General features: G+C 35.3%; 3 protein-coding genes across 5 annotated transcripts in view; 1 reads left to right on the top strand and 2 right to left on the bottom strand.

Moving 5' to 3' along the window:
* Positions 1-14176, top strand: part of LOC133181581 (nucleolar protein 6-like) — a 39791-nt gene that overhangs the window by 17500 nt on the left and 8115 nt on the right. The window contains exons 23-24 of one of the 2 annotated variants that reach the window (XM_061316102.1): positions 981-1023; positions 13893-13985. In XM_061316102.1, the coding sequence (XP_061172086.1) occupies positions 981-1023; positions 13893-13985 (136 nt within the window). Of the gene's footprint in view, positions 1-980; positions 1260-13892; positions 13986-14176 lie in introns of those variants that run through there. The other variant, XM_061316101.1, reaches the window with a different exon arrangement.
* Positions 1308-8555, bottom strand: LOC133181583 (cyclic AMP-responsive element-binding protein 3-like protein 3-B). 2 transcript variants are annotated; one of them, XM_061316104.1, is made up of 6 exons: positions 8231-8555; positions 6762-7376; positions 6051-6185; positions 5732-5859; positions 2958-3136; positions 1308-2699 (listed from the first exon to the last, which is right to left on the bottom strand). In XM_061316104.1, exons 1-6 carry the CDS (start codon positions 8327-8329, stop codon positions 2392-2394), a joined length of 1464 nt encoding a protein of 487 aa, XP_061172088.1. In that variant the 5' UTR covers positions 8330-8555; the 3' UTR covers positions 1308-2391. The 2 variants fall into 2 exon arrangements, with proteins under 2 accessions (XP_061172088.1, XP_061172087.1); XM_061316103.1 differs by lacking the exon at positions 8231-8555 and adding an exon at positions 7584-7922.
* Positions 10083-12178, bottom strand: LOC133183148 (iron-sulfur cluster co-chaperone protein HscB-like). Its single transcript, XM_061318099.1, has 2 exons — positions 11729-12178; positions 10083-10513 (listed from the first exon to the last, which is right to left on the bottom strand). Exons 1-2 carry the CDS (start codon positions 12176-12178, stop codon positions 10130-10132), a joined length of 834 nt encoding a protein of 277 aa, XP_061174083.1. The 3' UTR covers positions 10083-10129.

The raw sequence follows: 14176 nt of genomic DNA, 5'->3' as shown, positions 1-14176 counted from the left end.
AGTGTGAATTTTATTATGTTTTTTGACTTCTTCTGGAGAACCATGGTGCCAATTTCAATCACAAATGCTGTAAAGCATCAATGGGTGAAGGAATTTCAAGTTTAAGTGAATAGCCAAGCTGTTTTCCAGGAGATAAAAAAAGTACTGAATTATAGAAAAAATTAGGTCACCAAAGTCAATAAAACTAATGCTTCTTTTACGGTGTGTATGTGTACAATTCATAGCCAAGGTGGCTAGGATGGGAACACAATAGGGGCTATAAGTTTGCATATAGAAATGCTTTTATGTTTTTTGGAGAAAAAGAATGTCCAAAGTCAGCAGTGCCACAGAAGTCAAATTAGGCAGCATTTATTACATGTACATGCTGCTTTCTACTAGTCTAGAATAATTTTTACTTTTCATATTCAGCATTTGTTACCATCTTGTAAACCTTATGTCAAGGTAATATATACCGTTCATGGTAGCTCAGTCGGTAGAGCGCTCGCTCCGTGATCGGGAGGTCGTGAGTTCGAATCTCGGCCGCGACAGACCTAAGTCGATAAAAAATAGGTAGCAACTGTTCCTTCGCCATGCGCTCGGCACTTTGGAGTGAAAGTTGCGGGTCTTTCGGATGAGACCTTAAAAACTGAGGCCCCGTGTCACGGCAGGCGTTGGCACGATAAAGATCCTTCACTGCTCAATGGCCCTGAGTGCCGAGTAAAGGTCAAAATTTGAAGCCCTTCACCGGTATATGGTGACGTCTCTATACGAGTGAAAAATTCTCGAATGGGACGTAAAACAATATATACAATACAATCAAGGTAATATATATATATATATATATATATATATATATATATATATATATATATATATACAAATTTAAAAAAAACAGCGAATTTTTACCAATTTGAAAATGGTAAACATCACCAAGCAAGTTTGCTGCCTTGACATGTAGATATTACTTTGATTGTTGGTCCTAACTTATGATTCTGTTGTAGGTGTCCCACTTAGCCGGGAGGAGAGTGGAGACAACCCGTAGTGGTGCTAGAGAAATAACAGTGGTACCTAATAAGGAGGCCATTATTGATGACTTTAGAATTCTGGGAAGAGGCCTAGTGTCAAACATTCACCTTAATAATGGAAGCTCTTAGTTCCGATTATATTACACATATTATATGGATAACATTTAAGAACATGAACTTCATTTGAATTCTGTGCATTTTCATAAAGATCTGCCAATGTATACTAGTTGCAAATCATTAAATGCTAAAACTTCTATGTATTAACTATTTTTATGTTGGACAGCAGTAGAAAATCAGAAAATGTTTTGTTCTGAAATATTTTATTCGAAGATCAGAATTCTACATTCTTCTGATCATATCAAGTATAAAACAACAAGGTCAAATTAAACAGCTCAAAAAATAAAGTCATTAAAAAAAACAGTGTAATGACAGTCTCAGAATACTATGAGTGTACATGTGTTTAGTAATCACACTGAAAAACAGTAACATGCAAAATGACTGAATAACATTCATTGCAACAAACTTCCAAATAATCTGATCAAAATCACAGAGAAAAAAAATCCAGTAACTCTCTAATCAGAGAGATATTTTTGAACTCTCAATTATTGCTTTGCAAAATTGTCATTGAGTTCAGCGAAATAGGGTTTAAATCTGATTTGGTTGATAAAAAACAAGATAATGAAATAGCACTGACAAGAGGACCCCGATACATATTTGTGCAATTTTCAGGTGAAGAGGATGATATTGATGGGAACCAGTTCATAGTTTTAACTAAAACGACACGAATTCAGCTTCTGATTAGATGTTTACATATGTACATCAAGACTTGAATGAAGAAATGCTTCACAAAAGAATAATTTTCATTTTGATATTCTCCAACACTACATCAGCCTACATCCATGTATATACAAGACAACAACTGCCTCACGATTATTGCGAAACAAACAGAATATCTGGTTCATTGTACAAGCCACTGGGAAACACAAGGATATGACTATAAAACTACCCACTGTACTGAAAAGTATAAACATCTTATTGTGTACTTGTAAAGTACAATAAAATCTTAAGCAAGTAAAACACATGTAACTTAAGTCACTGATCACAAACTTTTCGGATATATGGGACTAAACAACAATAAGCGATCCTTCCTAGGTTCAACAAATGTATATACTGTATGTACGGTTCAACAAATGTATATACTGTAGGTACAACAGCACTACATGTAAAGCATGGTCATTTTACATGAATCTCAGACATCCTGTTTTTGTTGATGAGACTGAGTTTTAACAGTATGTCAAGTATGATCATTTTTTTCATGAGTCTCACAGATCCTGTGCGAGTTGAGGAATCTAACAAAATGTAAAGTATGCTCATTTCTGCACGATTCTCAAAGATCTTGCCTATGTTGATGAGTCTGAGTTTTTGTAAATTCCTGAGTGTCTTGGTTCACCTTTGCTCTCTGTGATGTAACATTATCTATGGAGGTATTAAGAGGGCCAGTGTTTTCGGTATTTTCGACGAGTTTAGAAACTGCTTCCTCATCAACAGTTTCTATAACAACATTTGGAGGGAGGGGGATCACTGGAGTTTTGGGTGGAACTTCCCAAGGGGGGCCAGGTTTTATTGTCAGACCATAGGGATCTGTATCAATATCCTGCATTTCATCTGGTGAGTGAAGTAGACTTCTGGATTTTCCTACAATTAAAGAATGTCAGCATTACTGATTCAGAACAGATAAAATCATCCCTGTTTCTCATCTAAACTGTCATCAAACACAGACTTTTACTGTCCATGTCAATCCACTAATTAAAATAATATGCATACAATTTCTAGTTCTTCCAGTAGAATTACATAATGTACTTTTTCTCAGTTCTGAAGTAAAATTCAAGTTTTAAGTAGAGATTTATGTAATAAATTCACTTTTAGAAACAAAATGGTATATCCAGTTCTTACCAGGAATAGGGATGGATTTCGGATCTGAGAGTTTGTCCTTTTTGATCCCAAATGGGTCAATGTTTGGGACAATGAGGAATGCAAAGGACATGATGAGGACCACCAGACAGGTGCTAGCCTGTGGTTTGGTTTTAGACAGCACCAAAGCCTGAAGCTTCTTCAGCTGCTGTATGAGTTGTCTAAAAAAACGAAGAAGGCTTATAGACAGGTCTTTCGATATGAATTATCTTCTATTAGATCAGTGAAAATATCTCTCTATAACAACATGACAAAGAAATAAAATTTCAACAGCTAATATGTTTCAGAAAACCATTTGTTTAGTCTGAGTTCTTCATGGTATGTTTGTAGCGATACTTACAAGTTTTGTTTTAGTCTGAGTTCTTCATGGTTTGTTTGTAGCGATACTTATGAGTTTTGTTTTAGTCTGAGTTCTTCATGGTATTTTCGTAGTGATACTTACGAGTTTTGTTTTAGTCTGAGTTCTTCATGGTTTGTTTGTAGCGATACTTACGAGTTTTGTTTTAGTCTGAGTTCTTCATGGTATGTTTGTAGTGATACTTACGAGTTTTGTTTTAGTCTGAGTTCTTCATGGTATGTTTGTAGTGATACTTACGAGTTTTGTTTTAGTCTGAGTTCTTCATGGTATGTTTGTAGTGATACGAGTTTTGTTTTAGTCTGAGTTCTTCATGGTATGTTTGTAGCGATACTTACGAGTTTTGTTTTAGTCTGAGTTCTTCATGGTATGTTTGTAGTGATACGAGTTTTGTTTTCGTCTGAGTTCTTCATGGTATGTTTGTAGTGATACTTATGAGTTTTGTTTTCGTCTGAGTTCTTCATGGTATGTTTGTAGCGATACTTACAAGTTTTGTTTTAGTCTGAGTTCTTCATGGTTTGTTTGTAGCGATACTTATGAGTTTTGTTTTAGTCTGAGTTCTTCATGGTATTTTCGTAGTGATACTTACGAGTTTTGTTTTAGTCTGAGTTCTTCATGGTTTGTTTGTAGCGATACTTACGAGTTTTGTTTTAGTCTGAGTTCTTCATGGTATGTTTGTAGTGATACTTACGAGTTTTGTTTTAGTCTGAGTTCTTCATGGTATGTTTGTAGCGCTACTTACGAGTTTTGTTTTAGTCTGAGTTCTTCATGGTATGTTTGTAGTGATACGAGTTTTGTTTTAGTCTGAGTTCTTCATGGTATGTTTGTAGCGATACTTACGAGTTTTGTTTTAGTCTGAGTTCTTCATGGTATGTTTGTAGTGATACGAGTTTTGTTTTCGTCTGAGTTCTTCATGGTATGTTTGTAGTGATACTTATGAGTTTTGTTTTCGTCTGAGTTCTTCATGGTATGTTTGTAGTGATACTTACGAGTTTTGTTTTAGTCTGAGTTCTTCATGGTATGTTTGTAGTGATACTTACGAGTTTTGTTTTAGTCTGAGTTCTTCATGGTATGTTTGTAGCGATACTTACGGGTTTTGTTTTAGTCTGAGTTCTTCATGGTATGTTTGTAGTGATACTTACGAGTTTTGTTTTAGTCTGAGTTCTTCATGGTATGTTTGTAGTGATACGAGTTTTGTTTTAGTCTGAGTTCTTCATGGTTTGTTTGTAGTGATACTTACGAGTTTTGTTTTAGTCTGAGTTCTTCATGGTATGTTTGTAGTGATACTTTCGAGTTTTGTTTTCGTCTGAGTTCTTCATGGTATGTTTGTAGTGATACTTTCGAGTTTTGTTTTCGTCTGAGTTCTTCATGGTATGTTTGTAGTGATACTTACGAGTTTTGTTTTCGTCTGAGTTCTTCATGGTATGTTTGTAGCGATACTTACGAGTTTTGTTTTAGTCTGAGTTCTTCATGGTATGTTTGTAGTGATACGAGTTTTGTTTTCGTCTGAGTTCTTCATGGTATGTTTGTAGTGATACTTTCGAGTTTTGTTTTCGTCTGAGTTCTTCATGGTATGTTTGTAGTGATACTTACGAGTTTTGTTTTCGTCTGAGTTCTTCATGGTATGTTTGTAGCGATACTTACGAGTTTTGTTTTAGTCTGAGTTCTTCATGGTATGTTTGTAGTGATACTTACGAGTTTTGTTTTCGTCTGAGTTCCTCATGGTATGTTTGTAGCGCTACTTATGAGTATTGTTTTGGTCTGAGTTCTTCATGGTTTGTCTGTAGTGATACTAACGAGTTTTTTTTTAGTCTTAGTTCTTTGTGGTATGTTTGTAGTGATACTTACGAGTTTTGTTTTAGTCTGAGTTCTTCATGGTATGTTTGTAGTGATACGAGTTTTGTTTTAGTCTGAGTTCTTCATGGTATGTTTGTAGTGATACGAGTTTTGTTTTAGTCTGAGTTCTTCATGGTATGTTTGTAGTGATACTTATGAGTTTTGTTTTCGTCTGAGTTCTTCATGGTATGTTTGTAGTGATACTTATGAGTTTTGTTTTCGTCTGAGTTCTTCATGGTATGTTTGTAGTGATACTTACGAGTTTTGTTTTAGTCTGAGTTCTTCATGGTATGTTTGTAGTGATACTTACGAGTTTTGTTTTAGTCTGAGTTCTTCATGGTTTGTTTGTAGTGATACTTACGAGTTTTGTTTTAGTCTGAGTTCTTCATGGTTTGTTTGTAGTGATACTTACGAGTTTTGTTTTAGTCTGAGTTCTTCATGGTATGTTTGTAGTGATACTTACGAGTTTTGTTTTAGTCTGAGTTCTTTGTGGTATGTTTGTAGTGATACTTACGAGTTTTGTTTTCGTCTGAGTTCTTCGTGGTATGTTTGTAGTGGTACTTACGAGTTTTGTTTCTCCAGTGTGTCCACCTTCTTTTTCAGCTGATTGTTCTCAGTCGTTGACAGTTTAACTCTCTTCTCCAGCCCCTCTACATACGTCATCTTCCTTTTGCGACTCTCTTTGGCTGATGCCTGCAAAACCAATGTCAGAAATGTAATATATACTGAACTCCTTATTATTGAGCAAAAGAAATTCTTTCAATTATCCAACATGAATGTTGCATTGATTTACAAATGTTAAGTGTTATTATATAAACATGTCACCATGGTGAAACTCAACAGGATTTTACACTGTATGAACAGGATATATATAAATTACTGACCTTGTTTCTGATTTTTCGTCGGACGGCTTTCAGGACCCTCTCCTCCTCCTTTGTGAGGGGCATGTTAGTGGGGAGTGTCACCCCCTCTTTGTATAACAACTCCCTCTCCTCATCTGTCAACAGCAACTCCGGGAACTAAATATAAACACATTATTGTTATACTGCAGCTCCAGGAACTAAATATAAACACATTATTATGTTATAATTAGGACAAAGGAACTGAATTCTACTTACAAGGACAATAAAAAATATATAAACATGATAAAGACAACTAATTATATATTTTCAGTTGGCATTGGTTGGGTCAAATAGTTTATAGAGTAAAATATTTCTACACTGATTTTTTTTTTATAATTTATACAATGGTCATTGTCAAATAGTTGGAAATACATGTACAGCTTATGTTCTTTAATTCTTGCCTACTTTAATTCTTGCCTACTTTAATTTTTGCCTACTTTAATTCTTGCCTACTTTAATTCTTGCCTACTTTAATTCTTGCCTACTTGTTACATGTATATGGATAGTTATTATAGATGATGCTGTTATCATTATAGATGATGCTATTTGTGCCTTCTAAATTAACCCACTGGTTCAAATTTAACCTCATCAGCCTTAGTTATTAGACCAGCTGTTGTTGGTACTCTTTGTGCAACAAAGCTGGAAATCAATAAGTACAATAAATTGATGTAAGAACAAGATCTTAAGCCCCACCTTTGATGAGGAGGTGACACATGACACGTCCTTCATGGTGAAGGGCAACGTGTCGTTCTTGGTGGTGCACACTTTGATGATTTTGGTCATTTTAGTTGAGCTTCCTGTGGGGGTCTGGCTAGAACTCGTGACTGTATCCTCCATTAAATCTGTGTCCATTACATTGATTGTCACATCTGAGTCTTGTGTTCCATCACTGAGAGATAAAAAGTCTGTATCCCCAAGAAAGGCACCAGCATCAATGGTGCTCATATCAAAGTTTTTGAAGTCAAAATTCTCCAGAGTAATGGGGGTGGTATCACCAAGATTTTCATTGGCTGAATTGATTTGAATGTCAAGATTTGATTGGCTGCGAGGTGACCCTGAGAGGGAGCTTTCTCTGGGGCTGTGTTGAAGGTGATCTTCACTCATGCTGTGGGGGGAGTATGCCCCGTTACTGGATATTCCACTGTCACTGGTGGCACTCGGGGATTTCTGGGCAAAATAATCATGATCATGCACTACATCTTGTGATTTTGTCTTTGGTGGCTCTTCCTCATCAAAAAATGTGGGAATGTGTGATTCAATGAGTGCATTTTCAAGAATGTCTGTTTCTGGAAGGAGTCCAAGATCAGACTGCAAGAAAAATTGAGAATTTGCAAAAAAATAAAAAAGTTGAAGGGAAACTTCATAATTAATACTAATTTAAACCTAAAATATTGCAACTTAGAAAATTTTTTAATATGCACATATAATTTTCATATTTTAACCATTTGAAGAATGTCAAGGACTTAAGGTTTTTGTCAAGCTTAAAGGCCGACATTGACATTTGATAAAACTTACTAAAATGTCATCGGTGACATCCCAGTCACTGTTTAAGTGAACATTATCTTGGTCACTTTCATAAGCTGACCAGTTACTTTCACTGTCACTAGATGGCAAGAGAGCATTCAAATTCTGCTCTGTTGCTTCACTATCACTATCATCCATATTATTCAGTCTTTGTGTACAATTAGCTCCAGCTTTTGTTGCAGTAAGTAAACTACTACTCCTCAAAAGTTCATCTAAAAAATTCTCAAGGCCGTCATTTTCACTGTGTGGAGAGATCAGGATGTCAGCAAGACACGTATTAAGTAAAGCCATGTTCTCCCTACAACAGCTTGTATCAAACTGACTGGTGGATAGTGTGTGTATGACTCATAACCTGTTATACGGAACCGTGTTTGTTTATTATTGGTCAGCATGCTGAGGGATTCCCTGATATAGCATGATGCAAGAAATTTTGCTTGAGACTGAAATGCCATGGCTAATATATTCAGGTTTAATGTTAATGACTAAGAAAAAAAATCATCATTTACTATCTAGTGTGAAAATTTACTTCCCTAACCATGCTAACCTGGATGTAAAATGCATACCAAAAATCCCATATGGAAGTAATGTCAGCTTACATTACTATATAAAAAATTGAACTAAGTAGAAAAGGAACTCACAAAATCTATGGTCTGTATGTCTGGTAATTCGCTTTTCAGAATTCCACTAGATTTGTCGAACAGCAAATCCAAGACATCTGGGTCACACTCAACAGCCATCTTTGTTGACAACAAATTTTCTATTTTTAATCATGAACACGTCTAAGATACAAACGTGTAGGCTTCCTCGTCATTCACATCCACGTCACCCAAAAAATTTAACAACAGTTTCACGTGTTTCCCTCTCCTCACTAAATCCTGTGAGGTTGTTTGTTTATGTTCTGTTTACAATGTTGTCAGGAATTCCCCGCCGATTATATCTCACTTAAAATCGTATTCCAGGTTATCTATCCTTAATGAAAAAATATAATTCCATCCATATAACAGTATCAAAAATTGTTAAAATGTGTCAAGTCTTTAAAAACAATATTTTTTCGTCATTGACAAGGAGCTAAAAATAGCTTGTTACAACGCCTTCCAAATGACGTGGAACCGGAAGTTGTAGTAATAGGGTCACACTAATAAATAATGAAGGAAAAGAGAAGTCTAATAACAGTGTTGAAAATAATTCTAATCTAAAAATACGGGTTTTTTTCCGAATGATCGCATTGGATTTTGATTTCCTTTAGTTTTCAAACTTTATTTTTCTTTTCTTTTCTTTTTTTTTTTTTTTCAATTTTAAGGACATATGACAAAACATTTTGAAGCCCCAGCCTAAGTTAATTATCTGCTCACCCTGGAAATACATAAAATAAAGTTATATGCATTAGTCTAATTCTGTGTGAACAGGGCATTATATTAATAGTACAATTTTGGTACAAAACACTTTGTCAATAAAGATGTGTTTTCAAAATTTCGTTTTTTCATGATAAAGAGTGGAGTAAAATATATACAGGTGAACTTCGGTATCTTGAACACGGATATATCGAATGCCATGGATATGTCAAAGTGATATGGAAGTCCTAACCACGTATTTCTTAAGTATTTTACTCTCCATATCTCGAACCCTCGGATATCTCGAAGTTTTTTCTCGGTCCCATTGAGTTTGAGATAACAAGGTTTGACTATATTATATATATAATTAACATCCCTATTAGTGGCCACTTGAGGGGTTGAATCCTGAACCCATGGGACACAAATTTCCAACTTGGTCAAGGACTTATTCTGATTATTAAATTTTCATCACAAACAAAGTATATGTTTTTTACTGTAAAAATTGTTAGGGGGCATAAAGAAAAAAAAAAGGTATGACATATATTATGTGCTCATTTTCAATATTCAATTGATGTTTATTGCCTAACTAACCTGGGGCCATTTGTGAGACCTATATAAACCAAATAAATGCCACAGACCTGGAGGATTCGAACCCAGGCACACTTTGAAGAAAGGCAATTTGGAACAAACAATTTAAAAAGTTAAAATCTTGAACTGAAAGGTAGCAAATTAATTTCTGTGTTTTTAATTTCTAGTTACATTATACTGCAAAAATATCATTATGGAATATGACTACCAGGTGTTAACAATTTGGCATAATACTGTTATGTTTTATGTATTTTTAGATTCAATGATATGTTGACCTTTAATTCATCATATTCATATTGCATTAGAACTGAATTTGAAAGTTAGTTGGTAAATTATTTTCAAATCACTTTAATTTCATACCTCAGTGGTATAATCTTTTAAAATAATAAACAATAAGCATTAATGAATAACATTAAATCAGGCTGAATAACATATGTACCATCTACCATGTTTGAGAATAAACAAATGATACACTATCAGCTGCTTATAGTATAACTGAATTCATATTTTGCAAATTTGTCCTTTCCACATAAAATTGAGAACAGCAGAAAATACCCGTGATAACATAAAAAATAAACATAATACTTTTAATTTTCAAACATTTATCTAATACTGATACTAATGAGCACCAAAATGTTTCTGATGAATATTAATTATTTTATCATTAATGTTTGTAAAGTACTTCAGTTTCACAGTCCAGTCTTTTGCTTTATCAACATCGTTATCGCTGAAAGCCTTGGATATTTCTATCACACAGTTCTTCATGTTAGCGTCGTTTGACATCTGGATCGGCTGGAGTGAGTCCGGAGTGTCGGCATCCATGATCTCTTCATTAATCTCCATGACCTGCATCAGGAAGCCCTGGTCAACACTGGTGTTGTCCTCCTCTATTGGGACCCCTCGCCTCTCCAGCAGGTACTGGGCCCGTGGGAGGGGCTTCAGGAGGGTGAAGTAAGCTTTGTTGACATAAGAAGACTGCTCCTCTGCTATCTGTTTTTCTTTCTGCAATGTTAACATTTACATTAAAGAAATAATTCAAATGACGTTCAATGAATAACTGGAGATTAAAATAATGATATAATACTGATATACACAATGAAAAGATATCATTTAGTTAATAAAAACATTGCCATTGCTGGTTTAATGACATCAACATTTATGAAGAGTAAAACAATGAATTAACCCTCCTGAGACTCCCTCCTATCATTAAAGATGATCTACCACTAGTAATGATCCTATTAGAGACTGCCTTATACACCCTCCTATCAATAAAGATGATCTACCACTAGGAATGATCCTATTAGAGACTGCCTTATACTTCCTCCTATCATTAAAGATGATCTACCACTAGTAATGATCCTACTGGAGACTGCCTTATACTCCCTCCTATCATTAAAGATGATCTTCCATTAGTAATGATCCTATTAGAGACTGCCTTATACACCCTCCTATCATTAAAGATGATCACCCACTACTAATGATCCTACTGGAGTCTGCCTAATGCTCCCTCCTATTATTAAAGTCAAGATGATTTACCACTAGCAGCTGTTTGTCAATTATTGTAAAGGTTACCAAGACCACAATCAAAAAGAGTAATTTATAATACAAAAGAACACACACTCTCCATCAAAAGGATGATAACTATCTGGTGATACGTTGTATTTAATCCCCCCCCCCCCTTCAAAATTTGAAGTTCTGCATATCTGCTGTAGAATAGAATAGAATAAGAGGCTACCATCAATAGTGGCAGTCAGGTTCCTGTGACTAGAAAGCTCAGTTATAAGAGCACCTGACTAGTAATTCAGGGGGCCCAGGTTCAAATCCTGGTCTGGATGTTGCATTTTCTCCTCACACTCGGTTACTCTTGGTGCCTTGCCATACCCTGGAAGTGATAAATGTGTAACAGGAAAGGAGAAAATGTACGGCTAGACCGGGAATCGAACCTGGGACACCTGCATTACCAGTGAGGGGCTCTAACTGAGCTATCCAGGCCAATGTCCATGGTCCAAACCATTAAAAGTTAAAGACCTGCCAGGGTGGAGCCTGGGCTGGTGTCTTGTTGGGATAAAAACCTTAAAAGAGGGAGGAAAGTGGCCATCAGGCAGGTTCGATATTTGCTCTGTAAGACTAAGTTTTATATGTTTACAGTACCAAATAAAAATCAATACTTATCATAATGCAAATGAACTGTTTTTATGATGGTTGTTACCTTCTCACCTCGCTTTTCAGGCTATACTTGTCTGGGTGAAGCTGTCTCTGTAGATCTCGATATCTCCGAGTCAACAATTTTGTATCAATGTCAAATGATTCAGGAAACCCCATCAGTTCAAAGAAGTCCAGTCCCTTCACGTCCTGTACAACTCCACATTTACAAAAGAAAAGCTCTTCTTTGGTGTCAACTTTATCCCCACACTTCCAACAAGTTCTGTCTGAGTTTGATGAAAAGTACCTGGTGTTGTAATTATTTTTAGGTAAAGTGAAAGTATGGTTTGCGCTGACTATAGATATAGAGTTGACTGGCCTGCGCCCCAAAATATCAGATGATAAATTTCTGGTATTTTTGACAAACTGATTAAATTGGCCGTGGTTAGAATGAAGCTCAATAAACCATGGAAAGCATCTATAACGCAGATTTGTTGTAAGCCAAGGTCTGAAGGGCGCTGCCATTTTCTTAATCATTCGAGCATTTTATAGAATTACAATAAGGTGAATCACTAGAACTCCGAGTACATCCGAATGTACTTTCAATTTCACAAACGACAATAAAGCGGGCTGGAGTGTGTAAAGAGAATTTTCATTTTAGGTTCATGTGGATAAAATATACAACAATTGCACAGGTAAACCAAAGAACAGAGAATGTGAATTTATCTTACCTTACGGATAACGTAATAAAAAGATTGATACTCGAAGTATTGATATAAACGATTTTCTATTTCCTATAGCATTTTTAACAGGTCCAGTACAATCAGTACATTTAGCTACGTAGCTAAAATTTCCTACCGTAGCTTTATTTAACCTACATCAGGTAGCTTTATTTAGCTATTTCAAGGCAACTTTTCACAATTTTGCTTTTTAAAAAGATAAAATAAATCGCACGTAAATGTCTACTAATATTTATGCTAGGTATTATTTAAAAAGCAATCTAAAGCAGAGATAGTTTTAACATTGCTGTGTTTGAACACTTTTAGGGAAAAGATGTATTTCCATTGTTTGAGTAACTGTACAGCACCTTGTGTGTGATGAGGCGTGGATAAGTATGATTACTTCACATTAATTGTGCTCATGCATGTTAACCAAACCTGGTTTTCTTTGTTATTTCACTCAAGAAGTAACTGTTAGGTCACAAATTAACTGTTGTATATATCCCCAAAACTTTTAGAACTTCGATTGCAATTGCACAGAAAAAGACATCTTCAAGAGTGAGTTTTTCATGAATTGTCTTCAGATGAGTTCAAAGTTGAAAATTATCACTGCATCAAAGTGCAGTTTTCTGTACTTTCTGGGGAAAATGCTAATTCAAGAAATAAGTTTTGATTTAGTAGCTAAATAAAGCTTCTTCAGGTAGGTAAATAAAGCTATGTAGGTAATTCAAGCTTTGTAGCTAAATCTAGTGATTGTACTGGACCTGTTTAAGACTTTTGGTTAATTTTCAGTAATACTGACTGATTACATGACGTATCAATGCCAGAGAACCACCACAGAAATTTATTTTTAACGTCAGGACCATGTGCCCCATTTTATTTAAGAGCACCCATCTAGATTTTCTTGTACTACAGTTTATCAAAGTTTATTAAAAGCAGTGGCAGATCCAGGAATTTCATAATGGGGGGCACAGTAGAAGGCAGGGGGTCTGGGGGCTGCATTGAAGCCCGCAATGGGTCCTGGTCAAAGCCCTGGCGGGTGTCTGGGGTGTCTGGGGGCAAAGCCCCCAGATGCTGTTGAATTCTTACAAATAAGAGGTGTTTTTTTCCCTTGATTTAAGGATAATGGACATTAAAAAAAATTCAAACGGGGGGGAGGGGGGGGTGATACCTGGCGCGCCAGTGCGCTGGATCCACCTTTGAAAAGTCTATAGAGTGCAGAGCATCTTAAGTTCAGTAATGAATTTTATTTATCAAATTGTCTTTTTTTCCATTTCCATCGGCCATGTCATGCAATATGGTAATTAAATTATTGGAATTATATGTTTCTGGGTTGTTTACTAGTTAAACAATTGGAAATACATGTACTTGAGTAATAGCTTTCTATTTTAGCTTACATTAATTTGAAAATGGTTTTCATCATTTTAAAAGTACATAAAACTTAATTTTGAAATGACCCATTAATTTTTGTCTAAAGACCTGTTATTTTTGAATGAACTGTAATTAAAACTCATTTGCAGCCATGAGTAGAAAACAGACACCCAGTGAGTTTCTGAAGCAAATTATTGGACGTCCAGTTGTGGTCAAGTTAAACTCTGGTGTGGACTATAGAGGTATGTATCTATCCAATGAAAACTGATGTTACAAGTTTTTGTACATGTATTAGTTAAATCAATGAAAGAACGAGTGCACTTAAGGGCCCAGGTAAAATGAGAAAAATTGAAGAATCAAATTAAGCATAAATTTTCATCTCAGATCATTAATTGATATCTTAACCATAAGATTCAACAAATTTCATCGCTGA

Source organism: Saccostrea echinata, unplaced genomic scaffold (genome assembly GCF_033153115.1).
Source record: "Saccostrea echinata isolate AGI-Se365-2 ecotype Australia unplaced genomic scaffold, CSIRO_AGI_Sech_v1 ptg000009l, whole genome shotgun sequence".
Lineage (NCBI taxonomy): Eukaryota > Metazoa > Mollusca > Bivalvia > Ostreida > Ostreidae > Saccostrea > Saccostrea echinata.
This window is presented reverse-complemented; position numbering and strand designations above follow the sequence as displayed.

Bases quoted from the DNA above. Each gene is read 5' to 3' on its own strand.
- LOC133181583 (XM_061316103.1), bottom strand. From the start codon at position 7,883: ATGGCTTTACTTAATACGTGTCTTGCTGACATCCTGATCTCTCCACAC. The intron at 7,377-7,583 runs GTAAGTTTTATC...TTTTTCTTGCAG, and splicing joins ATGTCACCGATGACATTTTA to TCTGATCTTGGACTCCTTCC. The intron at 2,700-2,957 runs GTAAGAACTGGA...CTTTAATTGTAG, and splicing joins GAAATCCATCCCTATTCCTG to GAAAATCCAGAAGTCTACTT.
- LOC133183148 (XM_061318099.1), bottom strand. From the start codon at position 12,178: ATGGCAGCGCCCTTCAGACCTTGGCTTACAACAAATCTGCGTTATAGA. The intron at 10,514-11,728 runs GTGAGAAGGTAA...TTAACATTGCAG, and splicing joins AGTATAGCCTGAAAAGCGAG to AAAGAAAAACAGATAGCAGA.